The sequence below is a fragment of the Grammomys surdaster genome, unplaced genomic scaffold (genome assembly GCF_004785775.1).
Source record: "Grammomys surdaster isolate TR1022 unplaced genomic scaffold, NIH_TR_1.0 165, whole genome shotgun sequence".
Lineage (NCBI taxonomy): Eukaryota > Metazoa > Chordata > Mammalia > Rodentia > Muridae > Grammomys > Grammomys surdaster.
This window is the reverse complement of record NW_021604613.1, coordinates 12,627,295-12,641,369: the sequence shown is the minus strand read 5'-3', so window position 1 is coordinate 12,641,369 and position 14,075 is coordinate 12,627,295. Positions and strand designations below refer to the sequence as shown.

General features: G+C 43.7%; 1 protein-coding gene across 2 annotated transcripts in view; it reads left to right on the top strand.

Annotated features, from left to right (window-relative positions):
- Flacc1 (flagellum associated containing coiled-coil domains 1) overlaps positions 1-12,021 on the top strand; it is a 30,501-nt gene extending 18,480 nt beyond the window's left edge. The window contains exons 11-15 of one of the 2 annotated variants that reach the window (XM_028765696.1): positions 526-629; positions 5,336-5,398; positions 10,775-10,864; positions 10,984-11,093; positions 11,697-12,021. In XM_028765696.1, coding sequence (XP_028621529.1) covers positions 526-629; positions 5,336-5,398; positions 10,775-10,864; positions 10,984-11,093; positions 11,697-11,826 — 497 coding nt within the window. In that variant the 3' untranslated portion in view covers positions 11,827-12,021. Of the gene's footprint in view, positions 1-525; positions 630-5,335; positions 5,399-10,774; positions 10,869-10,983; positions 11,094-11,696 lie in introns of both variants that reach the window. The other variant, XM_028765697.1, reaches the window with a different exon arrangement.
- Positions 12,022-14,075: the final 2,054 nt, after the last annotated feature.

The window sequence follows — 14,075 nt, the reverse complement described above, 5'->3', positions numbered from 1 at the left end:
CTCTCTCTCTCTCTCTCTCTCATCTCCTAGCTCCTCCTCTCCTTTCCAGGAGTAATTCTTGAATTTGAAATTTGAATTAAAATTATTCAGGACTCTCCTGCCAGGTCATCCAACACTGAGAACAAGTGAACTTACCTCTGCCCAAGGGCTAGGTGTGAAATTTTATTAAGACTAATCTGGATAACCAAGAGCTTTAAAGAGAAAAATGCCCAATAAAGCACAGCCATTAATTACTTCAGCAGAGAAGACACAAAGACAAGCAGCAGACAGACACTAAACCACACAGCAAAGAAAGAACAGAGATGCAGCGGACTGATCCCTTGTGGCTTCTGTCACTGCACACAGGAGGTCCACCTCACCCCAGGCATCTCCCTAGCTGAGGTCAGAGCACCCAGCCCAGGCTGAAAGGCTCTCAGGTTCAGTCCAGCCTGGAACCAGCCCTGTTCTCAGTTACCCTAGGTTTTTCTTTGGCCTGCTTTCCCAGCCTTTACACACAAACCTGCCTTTTCTTTATCACCTCCACAGAACATAGGATAACAAAAAAGTTTGAGTTAGAGTCAGAAGAAGAAAAGAAGAAAATGAACGAGTCCTTCACTGCTATTTTTGACAATTTCACTCGAGAGAAAGAGGTAACTGGAGCTAGTTGAAAGTGGTCTTGGCGGACCAGCTGAGCCTGGTGGGCCTACGGTACTCTGGTACTTTTCTTGTCTCAGTAGACATACTCTCCTCTTTGTTCAACTTTCCTGGAAATATATGCAAAAAGAATGACTATTCTAGTTTACGCTTGATTGCTGTGATAAACCATGCCCAAAAGCAAATTGAAGGAAAAGGATTTATTTCATCTTGGGCGGGGGGACTATTCATCCTCCGCTTCCAATGCAGGAAAGTAAAGCAGGAGGGACTTGAAACAGAAACCACAGAGGAACACTGCTTTCTAGCTTGCTCATTCTGGTTCAGCTGCCTTTCTTACACTGGCCAGGACCACCTGCCTAGGGATGGTTCCACCCACAGTAGGCTGAGCCATCCCACATCAATTGGCTGTCAAGAAAATGCCCCATAGGCATGCCCACACTCAAGAAGTAACTCTGGGCTGTGTCAAGTTGACAGCTGAAGCCAAGTTGGAGAATGATTGTCTTGGAGTCCTTTATAGCTAGGCAGTCTTGCTGCAGAATTTTTGGAATGAAAGTTGTAATGAATCAGAAATAGCAGTACATTAATTGTGCAAAACCTATAGAGTCTCATGGTTTGCCAACATGGCCCCTCTGAATACCACCCCCAACCTCCAGTCTTTTCTATAAATGAAGGAAAAGGCACTGGTGTCAATTAGTCAAGTCAGTTTGGTCATGTACCACTCCTTCTAAATCAGAATGACTCTCTAAAAGCTAAGGTAAGGCAAGATCCATGTACCTCCTCGCCAATAAGAATATCATAGACAAGATGTTTCCAAACAGTTAGACACTGACTAAGCAGAACGTGTTAGCATTCCAACCCCCCACCAGTTTACAGTTGCTGATCTCTGAGCTTTAGATGCACCAAAGGTTTGCTGGCAGCCAACATGGTCATGTTAGAGAGGCAGAATCTCTGTAAGGCTGTCACCATGGGGCTGTCAGCCCCATACTTCCCTAGCAGAAGAGAGGGTCACTCTAGGATCAGGTCTTAGGCATCACCCAAATACACAAGCGATATGCTTTCTTAGATCGATCCATCCTTTCATGCAAATGGAGAGTTGTGCAATATTGTCGATGTTTTTAATATTTCGCTTCTGTGTACATTTCTAACCATCATGCTAATTCCTCTTCCTTCAGTCCCATCTCCTCTCACCTGTCCCCAGACAACCACTCTTCTGCTTTCTACCACCATAGACTCAGTTTATCAGTAGTTTTTGTTTTGTTAAAAAAAAAAAAAAACAGTTGGCTCCGATGTTCTGATAGCATAACTTATTACAAAATAAACACAAACACAGTTGCTAGGCATCCTTGCAATGTTCCCAATAAACCTTCAAAAATTTATAAAAACCAAACATAGAAAGCACCCGCCTCAGCAAACATCTAAGGACACTGCAGGTACCAGGATAAAAGATGGTGCTCATCAATCCTCACAAGGTTGAACAGTTTTCTTTTTTTTTTTTTTAATTCTAATTGTTAAGTTTAAGTAGCTCCAGGTAAAGGAGTGCCATCTTTGTCTCTGAACTCCGCTCACCAAGGCAAAAGTCACTTTGTCCTTCAGAGCCACCAGAGAAAATGAGTTGGTTATTCCTCTTTCTGACAGACTTCTTTGGGAGGGACCATAGGATGGGCTTCTGTGGAACTGAGTTGTGACAGGGTAAAGAAACTCCATTTTGTGCTAGGCAGCCATCTTGGTACCCACAGGCATTTTGTGTGACTCCAGTTCCTGAGAGTAAGTGACTCAGTGGCCCCCACCCAGAATGTGCAGCCGTGACTATCACTGCCCTTCAGCTTCAGTAACCTGTGTATGCAGACATCCAAGGACCATTTCCAGGTCACCTGGACTACCTACACTTGGCAGAGCTGAACCACTCTTGATTGGCTTATGCAGATACTCGAGGTCTTCTGGTTTTTAACCTTTAAAAACCCTTCCCTCTGTCCTCTTCACATAGCAACCTCAAGTTTGCCTCAGAGAGTGTTGTCACACTAACAGGATCAATACATTTAACTAACTATAGTCTAGATTGAGTCTGTGGTCTGTTTACAGGAATCTCAGACTCCATAACAGGCTAGCTGGGGACCAGGGTTCCACATGGAGACCTGTGAACCTTCAATGGGTTTTCCGTGTCAGTCTTTGAAGCTGGGTTTAGCTTTTGTGTTTTCCAGCCATACCTTAAATCTCCCACTCTGGCTTTCCTCCCTAACTTGGTTGCATTGTTCATTTTCCTCCTTTCTGCTCCCCTCCCTCAGCTGACTTTCTCACACTTGATATTTCCCTCTTGCCTTTCCATGCAGACACTCTTCTCTGGTTTCTTTGCTGATTTTTCTTAGTGAGATTTATTTTTAATATTTATTAATATCGAGCCAAGTATGGGGGTGCACACCTTTAATCCCAGCACTAGAAAGGCAGAGGCAGGAGGCTCCTTCTGAGTTTGAGGCCAGCCTGGTCTACAGGGTGAGTTCTAAGATAGCTAGGGCTATGGAGAGAGATTTTGTCTCAAAAACCGCAAATATGTATTTCCTGGGCACTCTCTCTGCTGACCTCTTCAGTAATGATCTTTTACAAGTCTCAGCACTTCCAACCTTATCACAGTTGATGAAATTCTGCTTAGGGCTTTCTCTTGGCAGCAGTCCTGTTCCTTTTCTCAACAAACCTCACTTCCTGATGTGTCAGGGTGCTTTGTGGAAAGCCCCTGCTTCTGTCCAGATCATTTTCTGACTCATCGTGTCTGTTGGAACTGTAAGCAGCACTCTCTCCAGGCTCCCTGTCTGGACCCAGACTGAATCACCTACATCTTTGCCCCACCGCACCCTCCACCCCGCACCCCCACTTCTTCACCCTTCTCGATCCTTCCACCATCATCTCCATCCAACAGAAAGCTCTGGTGGCCAAGGGGAGCTCACAGGAGGACGGTGGGATTCCTGTACCTCTGAGGTGGACTAGTGAGTGCTCAGATATCATCCCCTACCTCCAGCCTCAGACCCCGCCTACCCTTGGAAGGACATCACAGGAACAGCAAGACCAGGCCAGAGCAGGGCCCACATCTGCGCAGAACCAGTTGAGGAGGAGGAGAAACAGTGGACACATTCCACTGTCACCTCTGGCCCACCAAGTTCAAACTAGCCAAAAAGCAGCATTGCTCGATTTTCAGGTTTTAAAACGTAATGTGGACGTAGAATCTCTGACGTCTAATGTATTGTTTTCTCCTAAAAATAACCGATAAAATTTTCTTATTTGCTTTTCACATTCATAAATTCCTTTTGTAAAAGTGGTTTGAGACAGATCTCCCTCTGTAGCCCAAGCTGGACTCCAGCTGATGTGCAACCCAGGATGACCCTGACCACCTTGCCTTGGGCTGCTAGCACTAGGATTCTGAGCAGGAGCCCATGTCCAGCTGTGCTCAGCAGTGTTGCTGTGTAGAAATGTCAATACAATGTGCTTGCTTTACTGGCTCATAATATTTGGATTAATTTCACTTGTTGGATTTTAAACAAAGCTTCTATGGACACTCTTGTACAAATGATTCATAAATATGCTCTCTTACTTTCCTTGGAGTGTATTACTAAAGCTCCAGGGTACATGTAGGAAATCTGTGGTTTCAAAAGTAGAAATGTTTTACTCTGACATCTTAAATATGTGAATTCTGACTGCACCAAATCCTGCACACTTAGACCACCCAGTCTTTAATTATGGCTATTATAGTGGGGATGAATATGAAGTGATAGTCACCTTTTTTTTTAAGTCTTTCTGATGACTAAACACGGTCAGTTTTTCTAAAATGTTGGGGGAGGCATTGGCATTGATAGATTACTACCTTCTTTGATGTGCCTGTTCAACTCTTCTAGTCCTTAAAAAATATGGATAATACAAATATTTTGAATATATGTTGCAATTAAAACTTCTACTGGGGGTTTGCATTCTCATTTTGCAAACATCTTTTAATGTATAGGAATTTCTAATTTTGATGAAAGGCAGCTTATCACTCTTTTCTTTTTAGAATTAAAAGCTCTTTCTGCCTTCCCCATAACACTACTGCCTATCATAAAGTCATGGAGAATATATATATATGTGTGTGTGTGTGTATGTGTGTGTGTGTGTGTGTGTGTGTATGTATGTATGTATATATGTGTGTGTATATTTAGAAACTTTATGATCTCAGCATTTCTGAGTCTATGGTCCATATTGAATATTTTTTGTGTATAGAGTGAAGCAGAAGTCGTAGGAAATTTTTCTATACTGATAGACAATTATTCCATCATCCTTTCTGAAAAAAGAAATTTTTCTCCCTTGATGAGTTGTATTGATGTTTTTGAGTAAAGGGCAAGATTCTCTTCCCATTCTGCTTAACTGTCTCTCTACACCCAAGGCAACACCACACTGTCTTGATACCACCACATAAAGCCAGTTAGTACAAGCAGACAGTCTGACTTTGCTACTGGTCTTTTGTTTTGTTTTTCCTCTTGTTATTTTATTTGTTAGCTTTGGTATTGTATTCTGGGATGATCTTAACTTTACATTTCTGTGTGAATCTTAGAGCTTGTCATACCCACCAGTTGATAATGCTGAACTTCAGTAAGTGTTGTATTCCTGAATCCTCCGGTGGCTTCTTAATTCTCTAAAAGAATATCCAGACCGTGGTGCTAACCTTTCCAAATACAATTGTTTTTAGGCGCTCATAAGACAACATAATGAAGATCTCCTGCAGATGCAGGAGCTAAGAAAATCCAAAGAGGTAAGTGTTCCCATTCAGCTTTATGAACCTGTGCCTTCCAAGCTATACACACCTGGGGAAATGAAATGAATTTAACCAAGCCAGTACAATTATTGGAGCACCCAAACCTAAGTGTTGAACTCTGTAAGTCAAAATGAATTTTGGACTCTATAGGAAGCAAATGCAGCCTTTCTCAGAGCCAGCTGTGAACAAGGAGACCAGCAAAGGCTACATGGTCATCAGTGTTGAATAACAGCTATGTGGAGTGGGGCTTAAAACACAGAACATCATTGTCTTAGCATTGTATTGCTGTGAAGAGACACCATAACCAAGACAACTCTTATAAGGGACAATATTTCATTGGGGCTGGCTTACAAGTTCAGAGGTTTGGTCCATTATCATCATGGTAGGAAGCATGGCAGCATGCAGGTACACATAGTGCTGGAGAAGAACCTGAGAGTTCTACATCTTGATCCCCAGGAGACCGCGTATCACAGTGGACATAAGACCTCAAAGCCTGCCCCAACAGTGGCATTCTTCCTTCAACAAGGTCATATCTCCTAATATTGCCATTCCCTATGACCGATTCAAACACATGAATCTATGGGGTCATACCTATTCAAACCACAACAATCATGTTCTTCCCTCTGAGCTGTCAATCTTCCTAATGTCTCTAAGCCTCTCTTGTGTGTACCTTACACATGTTGGTTTCTGCTGGGCTCCTTCTTGCTAAGACACACAAGGTCATGTGTGAAGGCGGATAAAAAAAATCTGTTAAACAAAAGAAACTTTTGTTTCGCCAGGCAGTGGTGGTGCATACCTTTAATCCCAGCACTTGGGAGGCAGAGGCAGGCGGATTTCTGAGTTCCAGGCCAGCCTGGTCTACAGAGTGAGTTCCAGGACAGCCAAGGCTATACAGAAAGACCCTGTCTCGAAAAAACAAAACAAAACGTTTGTTTCCCTTTTCACTGATAAATTTAATTTGTATCCAGAATAGACATGTCTAAGAAAAAGACTAGTCACTGCACAAACATCAAGAAGAAATCATATCTTAGAGTGCTGGCAAACACACTGCAATATCCTACAAGGTAGACAACATGGCCTCTGAACCAGAGAGTCCTATTCTGGAAACAGTTCTGCTGAACTTCTCTACTAATTCTATCATAGGTATAATTTCTGAGTCTGTTTCTGCCTGGCTTCTTTTGTTTGCAAATCTGCTGAATTTTCAGTAGGTACTAGTCATTGTGAAGCTTAGCTTGTTGAGTACTGAATGTTTTTATATTCCTTTACCTGCTCACAGACTTTATTCTGGGATGCAGTTAAGTGGTTTGGAAGCAGTGTGATCCTTTTGAATCTTGCTAGTTGGAATTAAAGCTTGGTGTAGAGTCACCCCTTTTGAAAGTCCTCCAGACCTCTCTGCATCAGTTTGCTCCAGCCTGGCTGGTGGGACTGAATCAGTCTCAGCCCTGTGTTGTCTGAGGGCTTGTTCTACCTGCTCCTTTCTCTCTCCCAACTCCTCTCCAAAGGCCTCTGGACTTCTTGTTGGTTCTTTAAAGGGATAGAGTGCCCTACCTTGAAGGTCTTTGCATTTGACGGTCTCTACCTAGACATCTCTTTCCCCGAGTTCTCCATGACAAACATTTTTCCCATCTTCTGGTCTTCATTCAAATGGTAGCCTCCGGGGAGTCATTCTATTTAAAGGCTCAACTCTCTGCTCCGACACTTTTCTTTCTCTGTTTTGCTTTTCTACATTAATTTAATCATCCAAGCAGATAAATTCAGTGAAGGAAGGCCTTTCTGTATGTTTTCTTCACCATTAATTCTTATTTCCTAAAACAGTACCTGGTGTACTCTAGGCTTTAAACAAACACCAGTTGATCCTTGAATGGATACGTGAGTGTAAGAACATAAGCTCAGCCTGGAACAGTGCTGAGCTTAATGCAGTTGTACTCAGTGATGTTAAATGTCCAGCTCACGAATCATGGAGGATGTGTGCTATGTGGGGATTTCTCTAGGGTCTGAGAAGATGAGGGACTAAGTGGGCTGAAACCTGGGGAAAGAGACCGATCTGGTTGATATCTTTAGCCTTATCAGTGCCTAACAAAATGCACACAGTAACTCTAGGTGTTCCTCAGTGTACTATGAAGATGACAAAGTGGAAGAGAGATGTGTGGTGAATCTTCTTGGTTCGTTTGTTTTTTGTTTTAGTTGTGTTTAAGAAAGGGTCTTGGTGTATTCCTGGCTGACTGGAACCTGTTGTGTAGACCAGGTTGGTATCTAATGCACACAGAGCATTTGCCTCTGCCTCCCAAGTGCTTGGATTAGAGGCATGTACAACCATACAGGCAGAAAAAGATATGTTTATGATAAAATATAAGTGTGATATCATTTCTTCAGAGGAAAGAAGCATGAGCTGTGTTGGGGGTGGGTGCACATCTGCATCAGGTCAGCAAGGGTTACCGTGTGGCATGTGGTATGTGGATACCACATAGGTGTTTCTGAATTTCAGAATGTGGACAAGGCAGAGAGAGAGAGTTCCAAGTCAACATAATGAAAGGAGCTGGTGTGCACAGAAAGCGGCAGGACAGGCAGAGAGACAGGAGCACAGTGTCAGGAGCATTGTCTTCTGTGATCCTTGAGACAGTTCTCACGGCAAGCCAGAAATAACTTACACAGCCCCACAGGAAACAGCACAGGGTAGTTCAGTAGTCTGGCCACCACATTAAGGAATCTGGGTTAGACTGTGAGAGCCACCGGAAGCATCTGAGGAGAGGAATGTCACCTGAGGTGAGGACTGTCAACAAGGTGGAGGAAGGTCTGATGAGCTGGAATGTGGGAGACAGCCTACCATTAGGACATGTTCCCCTCCATAGCTCAGCCCAGCATCTGTTTCCATTCACTGTCTGAGACTGTCTTGCTAAAATTACCAGTAACTCCGAAATCACTAAATCCAAAGCTTGCACTGCCTTGCTCACCTAGGATGAGCCAAGCTTCAGATGCTACCGGTCATTCCTTCCCTGGGCATCTGGTGCTTCCATTACTTGGCTGGCTGCCCCTCCATCTTCTTGATATGTCCTTCTTGTCCCCGAGTTGCTGAGCCTGGAATGCTTTATTTTACCTTTCTTCTCACTAGGTGGCCCCATGGTTCCCATCAACTTAACCATCCACTCTGTGTTGCTAATGGGTCAGTGCCTCAGCCTGACCTCACCTCTGAGCTCCAGACTCTAGTCTCCTCCTTCCAGCTCATGGCAGCTCAGCCACCCTCAGCCACCCTATTACTCCTCAGCTTAGCTACAGACGCACCCTCTCTTCAGCCATGTCCCATCCCTCAGTCCATGCTCCATGGAGCAAGAAGATGAAGACAACAGGGTGTCAGTAGAAAAACTCATCTGCCCCTAAAACTGTTGAGTGGCCCCTGCTGTTCTCAGCTCACCATGACCTCCAGGATGACTGACTGCATGCCTGCACCTTGGCATATTGCTGGCTTTCTGCGTTCTAGCCACACTAATACCCGTATCAACTCCAAAGCACGTTGCTTTCTTGGCTCTTTGGCACTGCTTTCCTTAGTAATGTGTTTCTAAGTAATTTCAGTGGACTGCCTGTTAGAGCAGATTTAGGTTTGCAGAAAAATGAGGTTCAGTTGGTCATCTGTGTGCTTAGATTTTTCAAACCCTACTTTAATTAAGGTTCTTAAATGCTTTAGCCTCCCTTCTAGCCCACCACCCACCAGAGGTAGTGGGGAAAAAAGTTTATAGGGCAAAGGAAGGTGTGAACCTGTTTAGAAATAGTTCTTTGGGGCAATTCCAATCTTCATGGTCATAATAACAGCAGTTCAGGTCACATGACTCAGCAACAGCGGCAGCCTGATCCACTCACAAACACCATTCATAAATCAGCAATGGCAATTTGACCAAGAAGAAACCTCGAGGCTTTGCCAATTGGCTTGAGTCCATGGAAGCAGCAAGAAACCTCTGGAACATCACCAGAAGTTCTTTGGTGCATTTCTCTCTATGAAGTCACAGCAGATGATGACCAGTGAAGAAGGCAAGGTGGACCAACGCCACAGTGTTGTGCATGAAGACCAGTGCCAGCAAAGCCCAGTGAAGATCAGCAAAGAGTGGCAAGGCGAACTCAAACTACATATACAGCATCGTCCACTGTCTGTTGGATTATATTTATACCCTTTCCAAACATCACATGTTGTCTCAAGTGTCCACTCCAGCAAAACATCACATGCCCTTTTTCCAGGCAGCTTCCAGAAAAACACCAGGTGCCTGCCTCAGCTAAATATCATCTCAGTTACCAGAAAAAAAACTGAGTCTCCAAAGAAACCAGAAATTTCCACTCAGTCATCCATCTTGAACGTTCCCATGTAATCTTTCTCAGTACTCTCCATGCTCCCCTGCTAGCAGCTTGCACTAGATGACGTACTAGTTACCGAGCAGTCGGTATCAGCATACTGTTGCTAACTGAGATCCCCAGTTTACACCAGGGATCACTTTTACGGTATACATGCTATGGGTTTTGGTTAATATATCATGTCAGGTATCCACCATTACTGGGTCAAACAAAATAGTTTCCTGATCTAAAAACACTTGTTCCCAACATCCTCCCTTCCATTTTCTCCCTAACCACAGAACCCACAAACCTATTTACAGCCTCTAGTGTTTCATCTTTTTCAGAATATCACAGAGTTGGAGTCACTAGGAAGAGGTGTTGTAATAAAGAACATGCAGAATGGGGTTGTAGAGGTGTCCCAGCAGCTAAGAGCATTTGCTGTTCTTCCAGAGGAACAGAGCTTAGGACCTAGCATCCAAATCAGGTGACTCACAACTGCCTAGTGGCTCCAGTGCCAGAAGACCTGATGCTTTCTTCTGGCTACTACAGACACCTACAGTCACATGTGTACCTGCACATGTGAACACATGCGCACCCCTACACACACACTAAAAATTAAATATTAAATTTTTTAAGGACACAAAGTTGGGAAGAGGTGGAGGGTGGATCTAGTTAGGAGAAAGTGGGAGTAAAATATGATCAAATGCATCGTATTCATGTAAGAAATTCTCAGAAAGTCATAAAATGCTATATCTTAAAAAATAAACCTTAAAAAAAAAAAGACAATGCAGTGGATGAGTGGCTGATGACCACGGTGACTGAGGAAGGCTGCTTCAGCAGCAGTGGCTGGGAGTCAGAAGAGTAGGACACGGGAGGGGGAGGGAGAGAAGGTAGAAATGGCGGCATGGTGACTGGTTGGCAGTAAGTGGTACAGAGAACACGCCTGAAGTTGTCAGAGTGCGTTGTGTTCCAAATGCCCTGGAGAAGGGAGTATTCCCGAGTTCTTTCTTGGGGACATTACACCAGCATGACGTCCTGAGGCAGTTTCCTCTTGTGCAGATCTTGGAAGCTGAGTTGCGGACACAAGCTATTGTTCTGGAGACCCTGAACACAAACCTTTACCAGTGCCAGATAGAACTCCAGAGAGAGGCAAGTCCTGGTTAGACTGAGAACCGGGCTGGAGAGGAAGCTGGGGAACTGTGCTGTTCTGCCCAGGAGCTATGTCCCAAGGGCTCTGGGGAAGACAGCTATTCAAATTTATTTTCTAGAAAGCTATAGCAGGAAATCTAGAGAAATTGTTTCAGACGAAGCTTGCCGAAGCTGAAGACAAATATAAGTACACCATACAGATCCTGACTGAAGAAAATAACTGCCTCAGGTATGGGTCCTTTGCTCAGGGGGCTTTGGCTGAGTTGCTTTTGAGAGTGGGAGGGTGTTCAAGTGACTGATAGGTCAGGACAAACCAGGAACACCTTGCACTGTCCTGATCTTCGGAAGGAGGTAAATTTCTGGACCTGGACACACACTATGGAGGTAGACTTTTCATCTGAGGCAGACTATGTATTTAGCTTTTTCTCCCACGTGCTTATTTTTGTGTAAAACAGGAAAATTGTCAGTGGGTTTCTGAGCTGCTCAGGCCCATGACTGAGGACTGTTTCTCAGAGTTCAGTGGGTTTTAGCGCTCTGATTCTAGCTCCTGTTGAGACTAGTTGCCAATCAGAGACTAGTTGCCAATCACAACCACCATTCCCTGAAGAGGCTTCTTAAACCACTCATCTAGAAGATAGGTCACCTAGCACATCAATATCCATTAGGAATATGATCTCCCAAACACCACATTTCACCAAATTTAAACCAATTACTATGATGAGAGAGGCTGCTTCCTCAGGCAGGAAGAAAGTTCTCCTACCCACCAGCAAACACCTCCATCCCTCTATCCTTTGAGGCTTCGTGATATAGTGACCCGTCATTCCTTTTACAGGCAGAAGATCCTAACCACAGCCACAAATGAGGAAACTTCTGAAGAAAGATCTGAGAAGTCCTTGGCCAGCCCCATTGTGTATGAGCCTGACGTTCCTGAACTCAGCAGCAACAAGAAACACGCGTCATAGGTAACAAACTGCTCCCGTGACTGAGCAACACTGCCCTGGGAAGCTTTGGACTCTCGAGAGACTTTTCTGGAGAGATGCGCGGGCAAGGTTGAGTTCTTGAGTTGTTCTGATGCTACTTTTGTCTTTTCTCACAATTTGCTTTCTTCAGAATGGTTACACATGTTTGACTTCTTACCCCAATTATATTGTGGCTCTCCGTTGAGAACTGATGCCCTCTGTACTGGAGTCGAACTTCTGTGCGGTGTGCGCTGTGTCCTTGTCTGCTTTTTACATGAGACTGATCTGAAGGCCCTTCTTTTTGGGTGGTGCCTGCATTTGGGGGTGTGACTTTTGTCCCCCGAGGGTAGACAGCAAGCAAGACAATTCATTGATTTAATTCCAAAATCTTTATTCCCTCCCATATCACACTCCTTAGCCCAGTGACCTGGGAAGAGTAACTGAAGATTTACCCTGTCTCTGACCACCGAGAATTCAAATGCCCACAGGGCAGGCAACATATCCATAGAACTGAGGTGGGCACAGGAGAACCAGTCACAGAGGCAGCATGCTACAGGGGGTTGGTAAACTCAGAGCCACACCCTTATCTGATCATGAACTTCTTAGACTCATTGACTGCCTGACATTTGGGCACATGGGGTCATTATGATTAAAATAAAAAAAAAAATTCTGGCTTTTATGTGTAAGTGCCCCTGTTAAGTGTTGGCAAGAAATGTTAAACAGTGTTGGAAGCCAATACTAGAAGCTGCGTGTTCCCCACGTGTGAACATGCTAGTTGTAAAATAGAACAAAAACAAACAAAACAAAAGCAAACAAAATGATGCCCTAGAAACAGTAAGGTAAGTCTATTTGATTTTTTTTTTTAACTAGCTTTTTCTTCTCACTGACAGTTTATTTAGGAGGGAACGGGATATAAAAGTTTATAGGTACAGACTCATTAAAATATATACTGAAGAGCAATGTGTAGAACAACTCAGTTTTCTAAAAAAAGTTATATGAAAACATAGAAAAATCTATACATTAATATGGAATTTGAAAAACAAACAAAATTCAAGACTGAGATCCTGCTAGATCCTGATTTAAACAGACTGTAAAAATGCAAGAAGATAGGGAGATTTTGAATATCGACACTGACTGGTATTTAATGTTTAAAAATGCCTTAGCTATCTAAAACATACCTCATCCTAGGGACACTTGGGTCTCTAAACTATTCAGATGTAAGAATATTCCACTTCAATGGGACCCAAGCCAGCACACGTGAGTGAGCAAGTGAGCGAGCAAGCGAGGCAGGGACCCAGCCAGTGAGGACAGAGCATGGGACAGCTGCTGGAGCTGGGGGATGGAAGCATGGGGCTTCCCCATGTTGCCATTGCTTTCTTTACATTTTGTATATTTATGAGGTTTTTCATAATAAAATACATTTTTAAAAAATGAGTTTTGTTTTAATGTTATTACCCTATAAAACATAAATAAAACCTTCTTTTATAAAGACTTCCAGAAAAAAATAGAACTTTCTGATGGACCATTAACTAGAAGTACATTAATTAAAAACCTAAAAACTAACAAAAAAATAATGTTTACTCCTTTTTTTGTTTTGTTTTTAAAAGGGGGAAAAACAGGGTCAAATGTAGCCCAGGCTGGCCTCAAACTCGTTATGTAGCAGAGGATGACCCTAGACTCCAGATCCTCCTGCCTCTACATCCCAAGTGCTCAGCATGGTCTACCACAACTGGCCTCAGTTTTCCTTAAAATTTGTCCATATCTACTTCTCCAGTCATGTGTTGTGTGCATGTGAGAGTGTGCTTTGGAGGTCAGAGGATAACTTATGGGAGTCAATTCTTTCCTGTTATCATTTTGGTCCCAGGGATCAAACCTTGTTACCAGTCTTTGCAGTAAGCCCCCTTACCCAGTGAGCCATCTCACCAGCCCCTCCCCCATTTATTGAAGATATAACAGCAATGCTAACATTGACAAGTTTAACTTTTGCTCATGTGTATGCATGTAAGGAGTGCTTGCATACATGCTCACACACAGATAAATACATGTGTGAGGGCACACATGCTTTGGAAGGCACATGCATGTAGTCTTCCTCAAACATTCTCCACCAAGATCACGGAGGCAGGGTCTCTCAATTGGACGTACAGTCCTCTGATACCACTGGTCTGGCTACACAGCTTGCTCCAGGGGTCTTGTCCCCACCCTCCAAGCACAGCAATTATAGGAGGGACAACATGCCCATAGGCATTTACATC